Source organism: Macaca fascicularis, chromosome 11 (genome assembly GCF_037993035.2).
Source record: "Macaca fascicularis isolate 582-1 chromosome 11, T2T-MFA8v1.1".
Taxonomy (NCBI): domain Eukaryota; kingdom Metazoa; phylum Chordata; class Mammalia; order Primates; family Cercopithecidae; genus Macaca; species Macaca fascicularis.
In genome coordinates this window covers 108,069,477-108,087,199 of record NC_088385.1, presented here as the reverse complement: position 1 = coordinate 108,087,199, position 17,723 = coordinate 108,069,477, and the positions used below count along the sequence as shown (strand labels likewise).

The 17,723-nt window shown below is 38.2% G+C and overlaps 1 protein-coding gene and 1 pseudogene across 22 annotated transcripts in view; both read right to left on the bottom strand.

Annotated features, from left to right (window-relative positions):
• ANO4 (anoctamin 4) overlaps window positions 1-17,723 on the bottom strand; it is a 413,826-nt gene that overhangs the window by 60,830 nt on the left and 335,273 nt on the right. For all 22 annotated transcript variants that reach the window (XR_012420534.1, XM_015431432.4, XM_005571998.5 and 19 more), the window contains one exon: window positions 15,796-15,856. Coding sequence is in view for 21 of the 22 variants with exons in the window: in XM_015431432.4 (XP_015286918.3) it covers window positions 15,796-15,856 (61 nt within the window). In the remaining variant the exon portion in view is untranslated. The remainder of the gene's footprint in view (window positions 1-15,795; window positions 15,857-17,723) is intronic.
• On the bottom strand, window positions 1,712-6,232 carry LOC141408086 (sorting nexin-5-like; annotated as a pseudogene).

Genomic DNA, 17,723 nt, shown 5'->3' with positions numbered 1-17,723 from the left:
CAAATGGTATTTCTAGTTCTAGATCCTTGAGGAATCACCACACTATCTTCCACAACAGTTGAACAGTGTAAAAGCTTTCCTTTTTCTCCACATACTCTCCAGCATCTGTTGTTTCCTGACTTTTTAATGATCGCCATTCTAACTGTTGTGAGATGGTATCTCATTGTGGTTTTGATTTGCATTCCTCTGCTGGCCAGTGATTGATGAGGATTTTTTCATGTGTCTCTTGGCTGCATAAATATCTTTTACCCACTTTTTGATGGGTTTTTTTTTTTCTTCTTCTTCTAAATTTGTTTAAGTTCTTTGTAGATTCTGGATATGATATTAGCCTTTTGTCAGTTGGGTAGATTGCAAAAATTTTCTCCCATTCTGTAGGCTGCCTGTTCACTCTGATGGTAGTTTCTTTTGCTATGCAGAAGCTCTTTAGTTTAATTAGATCCCACTTGTCAATTTTGACTTTTGTTGCCATTGCTTTTGGTGTTTTAGTCATGAAGTCTTTGCCCATGCCTATGTCCTGAATGGTATTGCCTACGTTTTCTTCTAGGGTTTTATGGTATTTTCTTAAATAGAATAATTATTATCAATTTAAAATAAATTTGTGGCAGGCTGCTATATATTTACCAAAATGATTTCTTAGCCTCCTCATCATAGTTCAATTATATTTTTGCAGCCTTTATCTCAGATGTGTCCACAAACCAAGTTTAGGCTGATGGAAAGTAAGAAGTGATATATGTCATTTTTGGACAAAGATTTAAGAAGTAGGTATATCTTCCCTGTGCTCCCTTTATACTTTAGCTGAATGAATAGAGAGAATGCTGAAGATCCAGAAGGGGATGCAGCCACAAGATGGAAGGAATTCATCCACCCATATGAATAATCATAAGGAAAACCATCTGCCAACCAGGAACATCTGACTGGGCTCTATCAAACACCAGGTTGTGATGTTTGTGTATTATAGCAGCTAACTTTACTCATCCTAATACAGGGTTTTTCTGGAAAACATAGCAAGGATTAATATTCTGCAAATAGGGAGGAAAAAACACTGTACCATTCATCACGTTACTAAGGCATTTAGACAGACTTATATACAGTAAAAACTCCCCTTTCAGATGCATATCTTAGGTTCCAAGGAAGGGTTAAAATGCTGTACCTTTTTTCATTTAATTTTAAAAAAAATTTTTGTGGGTACATAGTAGGTATATATATTTATGGGGTACATGAGATATTCTGCTACAGGCACACAATGCATTATAATCACATCATGGAAAACTGGGTAGCCCCTCAAGCATTTATCCTTTGTGTTACAAACAATCCAATTATATTATTTTAGTTACTTTAAAAAGTACAGTTAAATTATTATTGACTATAGTCTCCATGTTGTGCTATCAAGTACTAGGTCTTATTCATTCTATTTGTGTGTGTACTTATTAACCATCCCCTCTCCCCTTCACTCCTCCACCCCTCCACCCCCACCACACTATCCTTCCCAGCCTGTGGTAACCATCTTTCTATTCTCTACCTCCATGAATACAATTGTTTTCACTTTTGGATCTCACAAACAAGTGAGAACAACATGTGAAGTTTGTCTTTCTGCGCCTGGCTTATGTCACTTAACATGACTTCCAGTTCCATCCATGTTGTAAATGACAGGATCTCATTCTTTTTTTTCTTTTTATGGCTGACCAGTACTTCATTGAGTATAAGGGCCACATTTTCTTTATTCATACATCTGCTGAGGGACACTTAGGTTGCCTCCAAATCTTGGCTATTGTGAACAGTGCTAGAGCAAGCATAGGAGTGCAGATATCTCTTCAATATACTGATTTCCTTTCTTTTGAATATACACCTGACAATGAGATTGCTGGATCATACGGTAGCACTATTTTTGTTTGTGAGGAACCTCGAAACTTTTCTTCACAGTGGTTGTACTAATTTTATATCCCCATCATCAGTGTAGAAATGTTCCCTCTTCTCCACATCCTTCCCAGAATTTGTTGTTGCCAGGCTTTTGGAGAAAAGCCATTTTAACTGGGGAGAGATGATATCTCATTGTAGTTTTGAGTTGCATTCTTATGATGAGCAATGATATTGAGCACCTCTTCATATGCCTGTTTGCCATTTGTAGGCCTTCTTTTGAGAAATGTTCATTCAACTTTTTGCCTATTTTTAAACAGTATTATTAGGTCTTTTTCCTACAAAGTAGTTTGAGCTGCTTATATATTCTGGTTATTAATCCCTTGTCAGATTGATAGTTTACAAATATTTTCTCCCATTCTGTGGGTTGTCTTTTCACTTTGATTGTTTCCTTTGCTGTGCAGAAGCTTTTTAACATGATGTGTTATGTCCATTTGTCCATTTTTAATGCTTTGGTTGACTGTTCTTGTAGGATATTACTCAAGAAATCTCTTCTCAGTTTCATGTCTTGGAGAGTTCCCCAATGCTTTCTTTTAGTAGTTTCATAGTTCGAGGTCTTATATTCAAGTCTTTTTTTTGTATATGGGGAAAGATAAGGATCTAGTTTCATTATTCTGCATATGGATATCCAGCTTTCCCAGAACCATTTATTGAAGAGACTTTTCCCCAATCTTGGCAACTTTGTCAAAAATGAGTTCACTGTAAGTGTGTGGATTTGTTTTGGGGCTCTCTATTGTTTCCTATTGGTCTATGTGTCTGTTTTTTATGCTAGTACTTGGCTTTTTTGGTTACTATAGATCTACAGCGTAATTTGAGGTCAGGTAATGTGATTCTTCCAGTTTTATTGTTTTTGCTCAGGATAACTTTGGCTATTCTGAGTCTTTTGTGATTCCACAAAAATTTTAGGATTATTTTTTCTATTTCTGTGAAGCATGTAATTGGTATTTTTATAGGGATTGCATTGAATCTGTAGATTGCTTTGGGTAGTGTGGGCATCTTAACAATATTGATTCTTCCAATCTATGAACATGGACTATTTTTCCATTTTTTGTGTCCTCTCCAATTTCTTTGTTTTTTCTTTTTAGTAGCACTATTATTTTATTATATACTTTATAAAAAACAAATGCTCAAAGACATACACCGCCCCCTCCTCACCTCCCATGGCCACTAGGGAGGGAGCTCATACCTTTCCTAATGTAGATCTGGCCATCTTATAAAGTAGACCACATTATCTGTTTCCATATATATCCGTAGATACTTTTCTCCCCTCAAATATTTATATCTCAACTAAAAAAAAAAAAAAAGGAGATGCAAAGAGTATATAAAGATAAATGAGATTTTCTTGCTGTTGTTATAGCACAAACACCAGATGACTACCAGGGGAGTAACAGTGGACAAAACAAAAACACAAACCCCACCTTCAGCGAGGAATAAAAGGTCTGTTACTTGCCTCAAGTAGGTGAATCACCTGCTGTAACTGGCACCTCCCTGACATTCATGGGTTTGTAGGGACATGGGCCAGGTGATTGCTTCTACGTGTTTTCAGAAGGCATATGTCTCCTACACGCTTTCTTAGTAATTAAAGATGTACTACAAGAGAACTCAGTATTTGGATTCTGCCCAGAGGTATTAAATGCACAAGGAAAAATTAGTTATGTCCAAGTAGCAAGCAATAATAGTTTTAAACCAACATGGTTAAATGTTTGATTTGCAGAAATCAAAATGTTTATTCACATAATTTTAAACTAAAGTTGAAGATAATAAATCTTCCGTGGTAATGATTTAAGTGCAAGTGATGCTTGGCTCTCTTTCACATTCATTTCTTTTCTTCAGAGTGAAGGCATATCAGTTATTCTTGAACAAGTCAATACAGCTCTGCAAAAGGGAGACACTGTTCCTTGCATGTTTTATTTCCATTTCAGACATTTCAATTAGATTCTTTCTAAATGCTGCCACTTTCTTCCGTTTGAAATTTATCAGTTCTTCTTTTGCAGATTTGGAAAGCTATTCAAATTTCTGGCAGCACTCCTGCTGGTGTGCCTCAGCCAACTTGATGTCTTTGCTCTTTAAACTGGGCCTTATCCAGAGCTTTGTTTGAGTTCTCATAGTCAATGAGGGTTTTGGTGCATCTATATAAGAGATCCTTACTGCCTCGATGTTGAGCATGTAGAATCGGGGGAGCTGTGTTAGCTTTAAATCTTCATCTGATGAGATTCGACCCTCTACTTTCCTAAGTTTTTCAAATAGCTCAGCAACCTTCAACAGATACTTTTTGATGACTGTGGGCTCTTCTAAAGCCAGGCTATGTAAGCAGGCTGCAGTGTGAATATAGTCGTCGGCAACATTTTTATGAGATCTGGTCATTTTGTGAGATTTCACACAAGAATCTTTGATCCTATTGTAACAGTTAATAAGGAAGGTATTCTCTTGCTCAAAGAAGTCATCTACCTCCTTAACTCCAGTAAAAAGGACTGCATCAGCACTTTCACCACGCTTTTGAAGAAGCCACCAAACATCTCTTTAGTATTTTTCCACCTAACACTTAGATCCTGATAATATTCCAGGAAAACATGAAAGTTGCGATCTTTACTGAGAACAGGGTGAGAAGAAAGCCACTAAAGAAAGGCTTCATGGGAGGACACAGTCTTCTTAAAAACAGCGAGATACTCAGCTTGTAGTTTTTATTTCATCTTCGTAAATTCTTCTTTGGTCATAGACCCTTCACCTTCTCCCAGTTTCTGCATTTTATCTCAAGGACCATCGAAGTCAGGCTTCATAGGAGCAGGCGGAATCTGCAGCAGAGGCAGGAATTCATGAGCCTCTTGTCCCAGTAGCAATGTTTTCTAGTTGGTGCCTCATTCTACTCTTGCTGGTCCACAGGAGACAACCACTCCACTCCTATAGGGCTACTTAAAAGTCAACTCCTGTTTTTTCTTAACCTTCCTTGTTTCTTCTGGCCATTTAAAAGGAGGTATCTTTCTGTATTCACTTTGATGGCAATCATTTGCCCAGTTTATCCATTACAGACAATCGTTCAGAGCACAACAGTGTCTATACTGCTTCAATGTTGCCCTAAAACTAGTGTAATGAATACTAAACACCAATGATTAGCCATCAAGATTATGAAGTCTCCAGTATTCCAAAGGATTTTTTCCCTAATCCCAAAGCATAATCAAGGACTCTAATTTTGAATGAACAGAACATATCCAAATATAAGCTTCAGTACTAATTTTGTTTAATTATTAAGAAATCGTCATTTGGACAGATTCTTCAGTCTGTGTGGCAGGACAAAAAGGATGGAAATCTCCTTTAAAATCAGCTAAGTCTCTGTTCCTGCAGCTAAGAATTAAGGATCAAGGGCTGAAAACTGCCTCCTTGGCCCCTTTTTGGTTTTTGGGAGACAGAGTCTCACTCCGTCACCCAGGCTGGAGTGAAGTGGTGCAACCTCGGCTCACTGCAACTTCTGCCTCCCAGGTTCAAGGGATTCTCCTGCCTCAGCCTCCCCAGTAGCTGGGACTACAGGTATGCGCTACCATGCCCGGCTAATTTTTTATATTTTTAGTAGAGACAATGTCTCATCATGTTGCCCAGGCAGGTCTTGAAATCCTGAGCTCAGGTAATCCACCCACCTCGGCCTCCCAAAGTTCTAGGATTACAGGCATGGCCTCCTTCAGCACTTTTGAGAAATCTTATCACATACTATTACCAATACTGCTGTTTCCTAGAAATCAATTCCACTGACATTGGGAAGAACATACCAGAGAAAAACCAAACCTAAAGGTAGATAAGACTAAAGTCATTATACTGTTTACACCACTTTACAGCATAAATAATGTAAGCCTGTATGCATTACCTCAAAGCTGTAATACTGTTCCTTCACATATTTTCCACTTAACCAACAGTTAGCAAATACTCTAGTAGGTAGAGGAAATCAAAATTTTCACAATCCATTACAAAAAGTAGACATAAATCTCTTTAAACTAAATGAATAACAAGGCAGAAAGAACTAGCTTATTTGATTTTCTAAAACACTCACAATAAGCCCAGCATAGACCGTTCTTTCAAAAAGAGTGTTATGTAGTCACACACAGTCTTCTTGTTGCCTTGTAACAGAAAACTCTGGACTCCGAAATGTGGGCAGTGTGGTTTTTGTGTGCACCGTAAATTTGACCTTATCTCTTTCACTGAGCGCATCAGATATGTCAATCTGAAGCGAGGGATCAACATTCACGTCCACAGATACAGATCTTGGCTTGCTACGGTCCTCCTCCTGCTGCTGCAGCAACTCAGGAACAGTGGCCATGGCGACACAGGACTCAAGCAGGGGCCGCCTGACCTTGCTCTGCTCCGGGAGGAGGCCACCGACTGCAGGGTGGCAACAGGGACTCAAAGCCAGGAACACTCTCCCAGCAAGTCACCTCTAGAGAAAGCCTCTTCAATTTCTTTTGTCAGTGTTTTATAGTTTTCATTGTGGAGATCTTTTGTTTCTTTAGTTAATTCCTAGTTGTTTGATTGTATTTGTAGCTATTGTAAATGGGATTACTTTCTTGATTTCTTTTTCAGATTGTTCACTGCTGGCATATAAAAATGCTACTGATTGAATATACATTCTTCTCAGCACCACATCGCACTTATTCCAAAATTGACCACGTAGTTGGAAGTAAAGCACTCCTCAGCAAATGTAAAAGAACAGAAATTATAACAAACTGTCTCTCAGACCACAATGCAATCAAACTAGAACTCAGGACTAAGAAACTCAATCAAAACTGCTCAACTACATGGAAACGGAACAATCTGCTCCTGAAGGACTACTGGGTACATAACGAAATGAAGGCAGAAATAAAGATGTTCTTTGAAACCAATGAGAACAAAGATACAACATACCAGAATCTCTGGGACACATTTAAAGCAATGTGTAGAGGGAAATTTATAGCACTAAATGCCCACAAGTGAAAGCATGAAAGATCTAAAATTGACACCCTAACATCACAATTAAAAGAACTACAGAAGCAAGAGCAAACACATTCAAAAGCTAGCAGAAGGCAAGAAATAACTAAGATCAGAGCAGAACTGAAGGAGATAGAGACACAAAAAACCCTTCAAAAAATCAATGAATCCAGGAGCTGGCTTTTTGAAAAGATCAACAAAATTGATAGACCGCTAGGAAGACTAATAAAGAAGAAAAGAGAGAAGAATCAAATAGATGCAATAAAAAATGATAAAGGGGATATCACCACCGACCCCACAGAAATACAAACTACCATCAGAGAATACTATAAACACCTCTACACAAATAAACTAGAAAACCTAGAAGAAATGGATAAATTCCTGGACACATACACTCTCCCAAGACTAAACTAGGAAGAAGTTGAATCCCTGAATAGACCAATAGGCTCTGAAATTGAGGCAATAATTAACAGCCTACCAACCAAAAAAAGTCCAGGACCAGACGGATTCACAGCCAAATTCTACCAGAGGTACAAGGAGCAGCTGGTACCATTCCTTCTGAAACTATTCCAATCAATAGAAAAAGAGGGAATCCTTCCTAACTCATTTTATGAGGCCAACATCATCCTGATACCAAAGCCTGGCAGAGACACAACAAAAAAAGATAATTTCAGACCAATATCCCTGATTAACATTGATGCAAAAATCCTCAATAAAATACTGGCAAACCGAATCCAGCAGCACATCAAAAGGCTTATCCACCATGATTAAGTAGGCTTCATCCCTGGGATGCAAGGCTGGTTCAACACACGCAAATTAATAAACGTAATCCAGCATATAAACAGAATCAAAGACAAAAACCACATGATTATCTCAATAGATGCAGTAAAGGCCTTTGACAAAATTCAACAGCCCTTCATGCTAAAAACTCTCAATAAATTCGGTATTGATGGAATATATCTCAAAATAATAAGAGCTATTTATGACAAACCCACAGCCAGTATCATACTGAATGGGCAAAAGCTGGAAGCATTCCCTTTGCAAACCAGAACAAAATAAGAATGCCCTCTCTCACCACTCCTATTCAACAGAGTATTGAAAGTTCTGGTCAGGGCAAGAGAAAGAAATAAAGTGTATTCAAATAGGAAGAGAGGAAGTCAAATTGTCTCAATTTGCAGATGACATGATTGTATATTTAGAAAACCCCATCATCTCAGCCCAAAATCTCCTTAAGCTGATAAGCAACTTCAGCAAAGTCTCAGGATACAAAATCAATGTGCAAAAATCACAAGCATTCTTATACACCAAGAACAGACAGACAGCCAAATCATGAAAGAACTCCCATTCACAATTACTACAAAGAGAATAAAATACCTAGAAATACAACTTACAAGGGATGCGAAGGGCCTCTTCAAGGAGAACTACAAACCACCGCTCACGGAAATGAGAGAGGACACAAACAAATGGAAAAACATTCCATGCTTATGGATAGGAAGAATCAATATCGTGAAAATGGCCATACTGCCCCAAGTAATTTATAGATTCAATGCTATCCACATCAAGCTCCCACTGACTTCCTTCACAGAATTAGAAAACACTACTTTAAATTTCATATGGAACCAAAAAAGAACCCGTATAGCGAAGACAATCCTAAGCAAAAAGAACAAAGCTGGAGGCATCATGCTACCTGACTTCAAACTATACTACAAGGCTACAGTAACCAAAACAGCGTGGTACTGGTACCAAAACAGATATACAGACCAATGGACAGAACAGAGGCCTCAGAAATAATGCCACATATCTACAACCATCTAATCTTTGATAGACAAAAATCTTAGAAACTTTGAGTTTGGCAAAGATTTCATAAATAAAACATTAAAAACACGGACAGAAACAAAATTTAAAGTATATAAAAAGAAAAAACTCTTGGTATTCAAAAGGCACCATTAAAAAATAAAAATTCAAGCCTCAAACAGGGAAAAATATTTGCAACATGTATGATAAAGCATTTCTATCCAGAATATATAAAAGTATTCTTTTAACTTAAAAAGAGGACAAACAACCCAATAACAAATGGGCAAATGATCTGAGTAAACACTTCACCAAGTAAGATGCACAGATTGCAAATAAGCTAATGAAAAGATGTTCAACATCACTACTCATTAGGAAAATGCAAATTAAAACTGCAATGGGATAATACTATATACCCACTAAAATGACTAAAATTATAGAGTGACAATTCCAAGTGCTTGTGAGAATGCAGAACACCTGGAATTCTCAAATCATGCTGATATTGACTGCAAAATGATATGGCCACTTTGGGAAACAATTTCTTACAAAGTTAGGCATTCACTTATCACATGATCCAGCAATGCCATTTTTAATTATTCATCCTAGATGAACAGATACAAAGGCTTCTACGAAAATGTACAGAAAAAAAAAAAACTAGAAGAGCCAATAGTTTCCAGGTTTATTTACAATAGTTAAAAACCACATTGAACACAAATATTCATTAACTGGTAAGTAGACGAACAAAATATGACATATTCAGGCACTGGAATACTACTCTGTACTAAAAAGAAACCAGCTACTGACACATGCAACAGCATAAACGAATCTCAGCAGCATTAACTGAAGTGAAAAGTAGCCAGACACAAAATGCTGCATACTGAATAATTTAATTTGCATGAAATTCTAGAACAGGTGAAACTACAGTGGTAGAAAGCAGGTTTCAGGTTGCCAAGGGACTGACTGCAGAGGCATGAGGAAACTTTCGAGAGGATAAAAATGTTCTGTTATATATCATCATTATGGTGATGCTTACATGACTATATACATTTGACCTACCTTGTTGAATTGTTCACTTAAAGTTGCTGGATTTTATTGCACATAGATTATACTTAAAGTTGAAAAAAATCTTCCCACAATCCCACCACATAAAGCAAACCATCATTAATATTATGACATCATTTTTTTCAGTTTTCATTTACATTTAATATTCAAAATCATGTTTTACTTGTATACTTAAAAATTTTTTAAATACAAGCTTTGTATTATCACATGCTTTGAAAGAGCAATTTATAATAGCTGATTATAATTTACCAAACTGTTCTATTGTTGGACATTTACATTGTTCACAAATTTTGCATATTATAAATAACTAAAGCTAGTTATTACACATGTGGTTTTTATTCTGGAAACTGGACCTTTTCTGAAGTCAAATTCTGCATAATATTTTGACTGAGCACTGGAATGCCTTCTAAGGGGCCTGCCTGCCACCAGTTGGCCTCCACTTTCACCTCTCCCTACACTGTTGCCAGAGTTACTTCCCAAATACAATTGATGATGTCTCTTCCCATATTATAACTCCAGATGGCTTTCTGTTGCTTACAGCATGAAGCCATGTTCTGTTGTGGCACAAGTGGCCTGTGATAAGCAGCTCTCAGCTTTCAATGGGTACTCTGCTATGGGTTGAATTGTGTCCCCTCAAAAAAGGTCCCACTACCTCACAATGTGACCTTATTTGGAAATAGGGTCAGTGCACATGTAATTAGTTAAGATGGGGTCATAACTGGAGTAGGCTGGGCCCTTAATCCAATATGACTAGTGTCTTGAGAAGAAGATAGCCACGTGAAGACACAGAGACACAGGGAAAATGCCAGGTGAAGACAGAGGCAGAGATAGGAGTGATGCGTCTACAAACCAAGGAAGGCCAAGAATCATCAACCATCACCAGAATCCAGGAGAGTGGCATGGAACACATCCTTCCTTCACAGCCCTCAGAATCCCACTGACACCTTGATTTTGGACTTCAAGCCTCCAGAACTGTTATGCAATAAATTTCTATTGTTTCAAGCTACCCAGTTTGTAGTACTGTGTTACAGCAGCCCTAGGAAAGTAACACACACTCAACTTCCCTATCCCTATGAACAGCCAATTCTTCCTTTTCAGAGCTTTACAAACACTCTTGTCACCTAAGAATGTTATCTACACCTCCTTCCAACCCCACTACTTTGCCTGGCAAAGCTAAGACTTCTTTCCAATACCTCATACCTCTTCTTGGGTGAACATTTTCTGCTTTTCCTTTTGCCTCAGGAAGTTGACTACATTAACCCTCACTGGCCTATTTTAAATTGGACTTGCCCTGTATTATAATTATCAACTCTCCTTTAATATATTGAGATTTTTGAAAGCAGAGATCACATCTTACTCATTTTTGTGTATGAGTTAATGACATCTTAATTGACATACCTCACAGAAGATGCACAACATGGTGGTCACACTTTGGAATGACTCTGGAGTGAAATAGATCAGATCTGGTTTAAAGTTCAGGCTCCACACCTTATCAGCTACTGGAATCCTGGGCAAATTGCATAACCTCTCTGAGCCTCAGTATCCTCATCTATAAAATGAGGTTAGTAATTTCTTTCTAATGGGTGATGAGAAATTGATGAGGTATCCTACGTGAATGTGCATACAAACATGGTAGGCCTCTAGTAAATGTGTACCTTTTTCAACATAAAATTACCAGTTTTTTTGTTGAACACATAGATAAGACTATGAAATACAAAGTCAGCATAAATATCTAGAAACAAAAGGCTGATTCTTACAAAATGTATTTTTTTAAATGAGACCTACTTCATTCAACAATTACTAACAGGATCACACTAAATAATTACAATCTTGTCATTTCGATTAAAGAGCTCTGAGGATCTTGCTTTGTGTGTTTACTGGGGATAACTTAACTTTTGGCAATCCTAAAAGTAGAAAATGAAAAACAAGGGAGAAAGAGAAAAAAAAACCAAACCAAACCAGAAACAGAACAGAGGGAAATAATCTGCTTCCCCGACAGGTCTCTGCCAACATCTAGTTGCCTAATGACTCATTTTTTTTCCCTCGGGAGAGGAGCTATTTAGTCCATAATCATTCTGCCCCTTGGACCTTTCTGAACAAAAATGAGCATTGAGGAATGGGCCACACTGTAATTCCAGCCCAGACCCAGGCTCACAGCATACCTCAGGGATCCCCAGGGAGCCCTGCACTCACACAGATGTGACCTGAACAAAGGTAGTGGAGTTCTGTCAGGATTCCTAACCCAACACCAAGACCCTCCCAGTTTCTACAAACTGGTTCCAGATGGAGCCTTATTATTTTTTTCCGGTGAACACACAAAGCAAAGGCAACAAAATGAACACGTCAACCCCAGCCCTTCAGAAGTCTTGTAAACCACTTACATCTGTTCTCATCAGCTCCATATCTAGCAATTTCCTGAAAATAGAGTGCATTTGTTTTCTTTAATGCTATAACTTGTCAATCATAAGAAATGATCCTGAGACCATTAAACTGAGCTCCATTAGAACTGACACGTTTTTATAGAACATCACTGTCTCAAAGCAGGATAAATGGGGCTCAGGACAGGCATAGCAGTCCTTTATTTTAAGGTTCAGGTCTCCAAAACAGGAGGAAAAGGTAACAAACAATACCTGATTCTAGCAGTAGAGCAGAGGAGCTCAGACTGCCTAGTTTAACTCCTGGCTTTGCCACTTTCTGGCAACTGCTGCAGTATCCTTATCTGTCATATGAGGATAAGAACAGTACCTTTTTACAAGTTTGCTGGAGAGATTAAACGAGATGATACATGGGCAATGCTTAGGACTGCATTTAGTACATAGTAATCCCTCAAAAATGAATGCTATTAATAGAACTGTTAATACTGTTGACTCTTTCCGATTTCTGCAAAAGGCATTATCTCTATCTACAAAGAAACACTTGGGGCAACTCATTCTTTTTCTCAAACTAGTACATTTCTGGGAATAATATGGGATTTAAGCAATAAGTTGTCATCTAAAACAAAGCAATTTAGAGGGTGAATTATTCCAGGCATGTCTTGCCTGGAATGGCCCTAAAATGTTCCTTTGTGCCCAAAGTTTATTACAGAACATCCATCAGAGTCTTACAAAGTATACTCCAAAGCACAAGAGCTGTTAAATCTCCAATCCACCCACTTTCAACTTCAGAAACTTCTCAACTCCATGTTCCAGGCAGCCAGCACCAATCAGCTGAGGTTGGCAAGGGGATAAAACAAAACCTGTTTGTCATCCATAACATAAAACTCAACTTGTAAAGAGGGCATGCAATCCATTTTATAATGGAGGTACTGGGGGAGAGTAATAACCTCTGCCTTATGAACAAATGTCATCATACCAAAATTTACTTCTATGTAGTCTCAGGAGGTAAACTGTGAGAAGAAACCATTATTTAATTCAAGGTATATTTGAAATTGGTGAAATATTGAAGTGGGTAAGGAAGTTTTGCGTTATAATTCTTCCAGAATACCACCAGGATACCACTCTTTATATAGAAGCATTAACTCATTACAGAATAAATTAGCAGCCCAAGGCAGAGCTTCCAAATGACTATGCCAGGAATAATAATAATAATCCTTTCAACCCTTGTGGCGTCTAAGGCTAGGGTGTTTGGGACAGCCCTATCCACGGCCATGAGGAGGCTCCTCCATGTATAGAAGCATGCTTCATAAATATTTTCACTTTTATGTGTGCTATGACCTGAAAAGGTTTAGGAAATGAATACATTTAGGTTTACAATATACATTTAGTATTTAGGTTTGCAGAATACTAGATACATTTAGGTTTACAGAATACATTTAGTATTTACAATACTGATTTAGGAAATGAATATGTTTCCAAAGTCCCCTCATTTGTGACCATGGCAAAGCTTAAGCATTATATGGCTTATCCTAATCATGGTTTATGATACTAATCGATTCTAGCAAAACTAGATACACATTCTTTATCTGAGAGCTCAGTCCTGTAATCAAAATTCTGTTAGGGTTAGTTTGTTTGCAAGGGACAGAGATGCATTAAGGGTAGCATGAACAGTGAAAGCTTTTCACCAGGTCCACCAAGGGAGGCAGGAATCCTACAGGAAAAAAGACATGGCCTATTCAGAGACAGGATACAGAAGCCCGAAGCTTGAGAGAGGCCTCAGCCACAAGAGAGTCTGGGTCTTCATCCTGACACTCCACTAATAACATGACTTGACTATATTCTCTCTTTGCTTCTCTCTGGGGGATTGTCTTGCATTTTCTCCCAGTTAGTTTTGTCGCCCTCTAATTTTTCCCCTAGTTCTTTGCTTCTACCTGTTTCTAGGTTCTGATTCTCATAACTTTAGCCTCCTAATTCCTCCTGGTCCCTACTGCTACCCAATGGTCAATTTTAATCTTTCTTTTTCTCCCTCCCTCCTGCCCTCTGTATTTTTCAGTGTCAATTCCTGCTGCTAACTCCCTAGTTCCCATTACATTTCCTAGTCCACATTCTTCATAATAAGAATCTGGGTGGCCCTACCAGTCCTTGTCTGGGCAGAACCTCAGGTCTTTTCCCAGGCCACTCACCAACCTGTGCTTTGACTGATCTTGGTTCAAATGCTTACTGGCTGATAGGGACTGGAGTCATGGGGTTCAAAACATGTCCCTTCAACAGAGCTGTGATGGGTGGGACAATTTTCCTTTGACAGTCTCTAGATACAAAAGACACAATATATCAAGAACAAGCTACCTCAAGTGAACAAGGTTTTATGTTTCCACTTACCAAAAAAGATCTCTTAAATATATTCGCTGTATCATAAATAAATACTTTTGGTAATTTCTTTCTCTTTCTTCTCTTTTTCCTTCTTTCCTTCCATCCACCCATCCATTCATCTATCCATCCATCCATCCACCCATCTATCTATCGACTCACCCATCCATCCAACAGAAACTTACTGATTCTATCTATCTCAAAAAAAAAAACAAACCCAAAAAACAAAAAAAAAAAAACCCAAAAAAACCATATGAGGTCTCTGATGATCATAATGGTCCTCAAGGACCATAAATCTACTAGGCAAGATAAGTTATGTGTGAAAATAATTTTAAGTGCCCTAAGAACAAAATGCCACGGAAATTCAAAGGAGAAAGACGTCTTTTGGCTGGAGCAGATGACATTTCAGCCGGGGGCTGAAAGATGGGGAAGATTCCAATATTCATAGCGGACATAATGAACAAGATGAGCCTAAGTCTAAAGTTAGTAGAATTTTGTTACATCAAAATTCAGACTTTGGCAATTAAAGTTATAAGAGAAAAGTGTAATTGTAAAAAGTTCAAAACAGACTAAAATACATAGCATAAAGTTCGTCTCTCATCGTTGTTCACATACTCTTCCATGAATCTTCCTTTCCAAAGGTAACTGCCATTAACTGCTTTCCATGAATTTGTGAGATGTTTTTCTATATCATTAAATTGAAGCTTTATAATTATTTGACTATTATATATTCATTAACCCATTTTACAAAGAGGTAGGTTAAATAACTTGCCAAAAATCACACAGCCTAGTGTGTAAACGGAGTTGAGATTTCAATCAAGTCCTGTTGCTTCCAAATATTTGACTGTTCCCATCACACCTTGTGTGATGGGGCTGTTAGTTTGAAATGATATCAAAAAACTCAATTCAGTCCTGCAAATAGGCCTTGTTTTTAGGGGTAATTTTGTACAGAGCTAGAAGTAAGCTAAAGGTGGGTACTCACATGTTAGCCACTTACAACAGAAAGTCCTATATATACTGAGATGGTGTTTCAGTTATTCCCTGACCTAAACTAAAGTTGTACCATAAGCTTTATTTCTGTGTCCAACAGAAAGTAAATTTTACTCTAATAACAGAGTGCTAACGACATTGTTGAAGGTTTAAGAGAAATCAGACATGTCTCTCTTCTACAATATCATTTAAAATAAACTCAATAAATTATTTACCAACTTTCTGCTAATAGGAAAGCCAACTCCATTTACTCAGGCTTCTTTCTTTCACATCCAAAGTGAAACTTCTAAGGGAATATATCATAGGGCATATGAGGAAAACTCAAGTTCTATGGTTTTAGAACACTTACCCCAGACTGCCATGAAAACAGCAAAGAAGACAGTGGCTCCGTTGTCAAAAAGGTGGGTTACCTGCGAATAATAAGAATCAGTGTTGAGCTCATTTCTCATACATGATATTCCAATTCAAAGTTTTTCAAGTTCTGTAAAAATAGCTGTGATGATATGATGAGTTTTACAGGCTTTGTTTTGGGTGGGGGGAATATTCCTTTTGAACCATAAATAAGAAAAGGCCTCCTCTAATTGTGAGGTAGTTCATAGAGGAGACAATTCTCTTTATGTGGTTCATCTAGTTGAACATTTATCAGCAGCCCCAACAGTGCTACTAAGAATTCCCTTTTGTGTACTACAAAACTCTTATACACATACATATGTGTATGGATTTAGTTATATTTAGGACCAGGAAGGTATTGTTAGCGCTGCTTTAAAGGTTTTCACCTTCCCAAGCACTGTTTTTAATGCCTCATTTATTCACTTTGAAAACATGGCTATTTTGTTTATGTAGTTTTGAGCAAACATTTTCTGGGCTGCCCTCTGGATTTCAGCCTTATAAAAAAGAGCAGAACCATTAACTAAATCCAACTCTACTCTTATTAAAGCCTTGGGTAATCACTATATTCACCTTCTGCACATAACACAAAGACAGCTAGCAACGCTTTATTGCTAGAATAATATATTCTATTGCAAACACCACAGCAGAAAGCAAAAATATCCATTTTTACTGCAAAACCGCCAAGCTCATTTCTGCCTCCAGTATAAATCATACCAATGTCCATGACAAATTGAAATGATGACTGATAGGTTCATAAAGCATAACCTTTTTTGGGGGTACTTTATAGCTACCTATAAAGTATACTTTATTGCCCCTTTGAGAATGCACCAAATATAAACAGGTTTTTCATGTTATATCAGAATGTGAAGTATTTCAGATGATTCTAAAAGTTTCTCTTTCTTTGAATAGAGGAGAGATGGGCAGCACTCAAATACCTGCTGTGAGACAAATGTCTGAAGCTTGTCTATTTCACATGCCAGAGGGAATGTTAAGCTGTATATTGGGCACTCAGTATCAAACCAAGCTTGAAGATTCTAGTGGTATTTGACTGGACTGTGCTCTCTATCAGAGTTTGTTGTTGTTGTCGTTTGTTTGTTTGTTTGTTTGTTTTTGAGATGGATTCTCACTCTGTCACCCAGGCTGGAGTGCAATGGCGCGATCTCGGCTCACTGCAACCTCCGCCTCCTGGTTCAAGCAATTTTCGTTTCTCAGCCTCCCAAGTGTCTGCAATTACAGGCACCCGCCATCAGGCCCGGCTAATTTTTTTATTTTTGTAGAGACGGGGTTTCACCATGTTGGCCATGCTGGTCTCAAACTCCTGACCTCAGGTGACCCACCTGCCTCGGCCTCCCAAAGTGTTGGGATTACAGGCATGAGCCACCGCATCCAGCCTCTATCAGAGTATTTACTGAGAGTTGCTAGAAAGTGTAGCTTGCACCATCAGTGTCCATTCTGGAATGGACTGCAGTTATCATTGTTTTTGGCTACCTGGATCATCTGTCTTCCATTCTCCTTTCCCCAAGTAACTCCTGCTGGTCCCAAGGGGACACATGGCTCAAAATAGAACCAATCAGAGTACTTCCCTGGGGCTGATACACAAACACTTGGAGACAGACAGCTTTCTGCTGCAGTTATCAATTTGACAATATATGAATGAGGAGGGGTAAGTTTATAGGGGCTTCTGGTTCCTAATGAGACGGTCAGTTAGCTTAAGCTGATGGCACATTCTGCCAAAATCAGTCCTGGAGAAGCAAGATAGTAGATTCCAGGGACTAACAAAACACAAAAGCAAAAAACAAAGACCCTGAGAAACCTCAGGGGAGATGGGAGGTTATCTTGAACTGGTATGTGTGTGTGATGGTGGTGGTGTGTGGGGAGAGGTAGGTT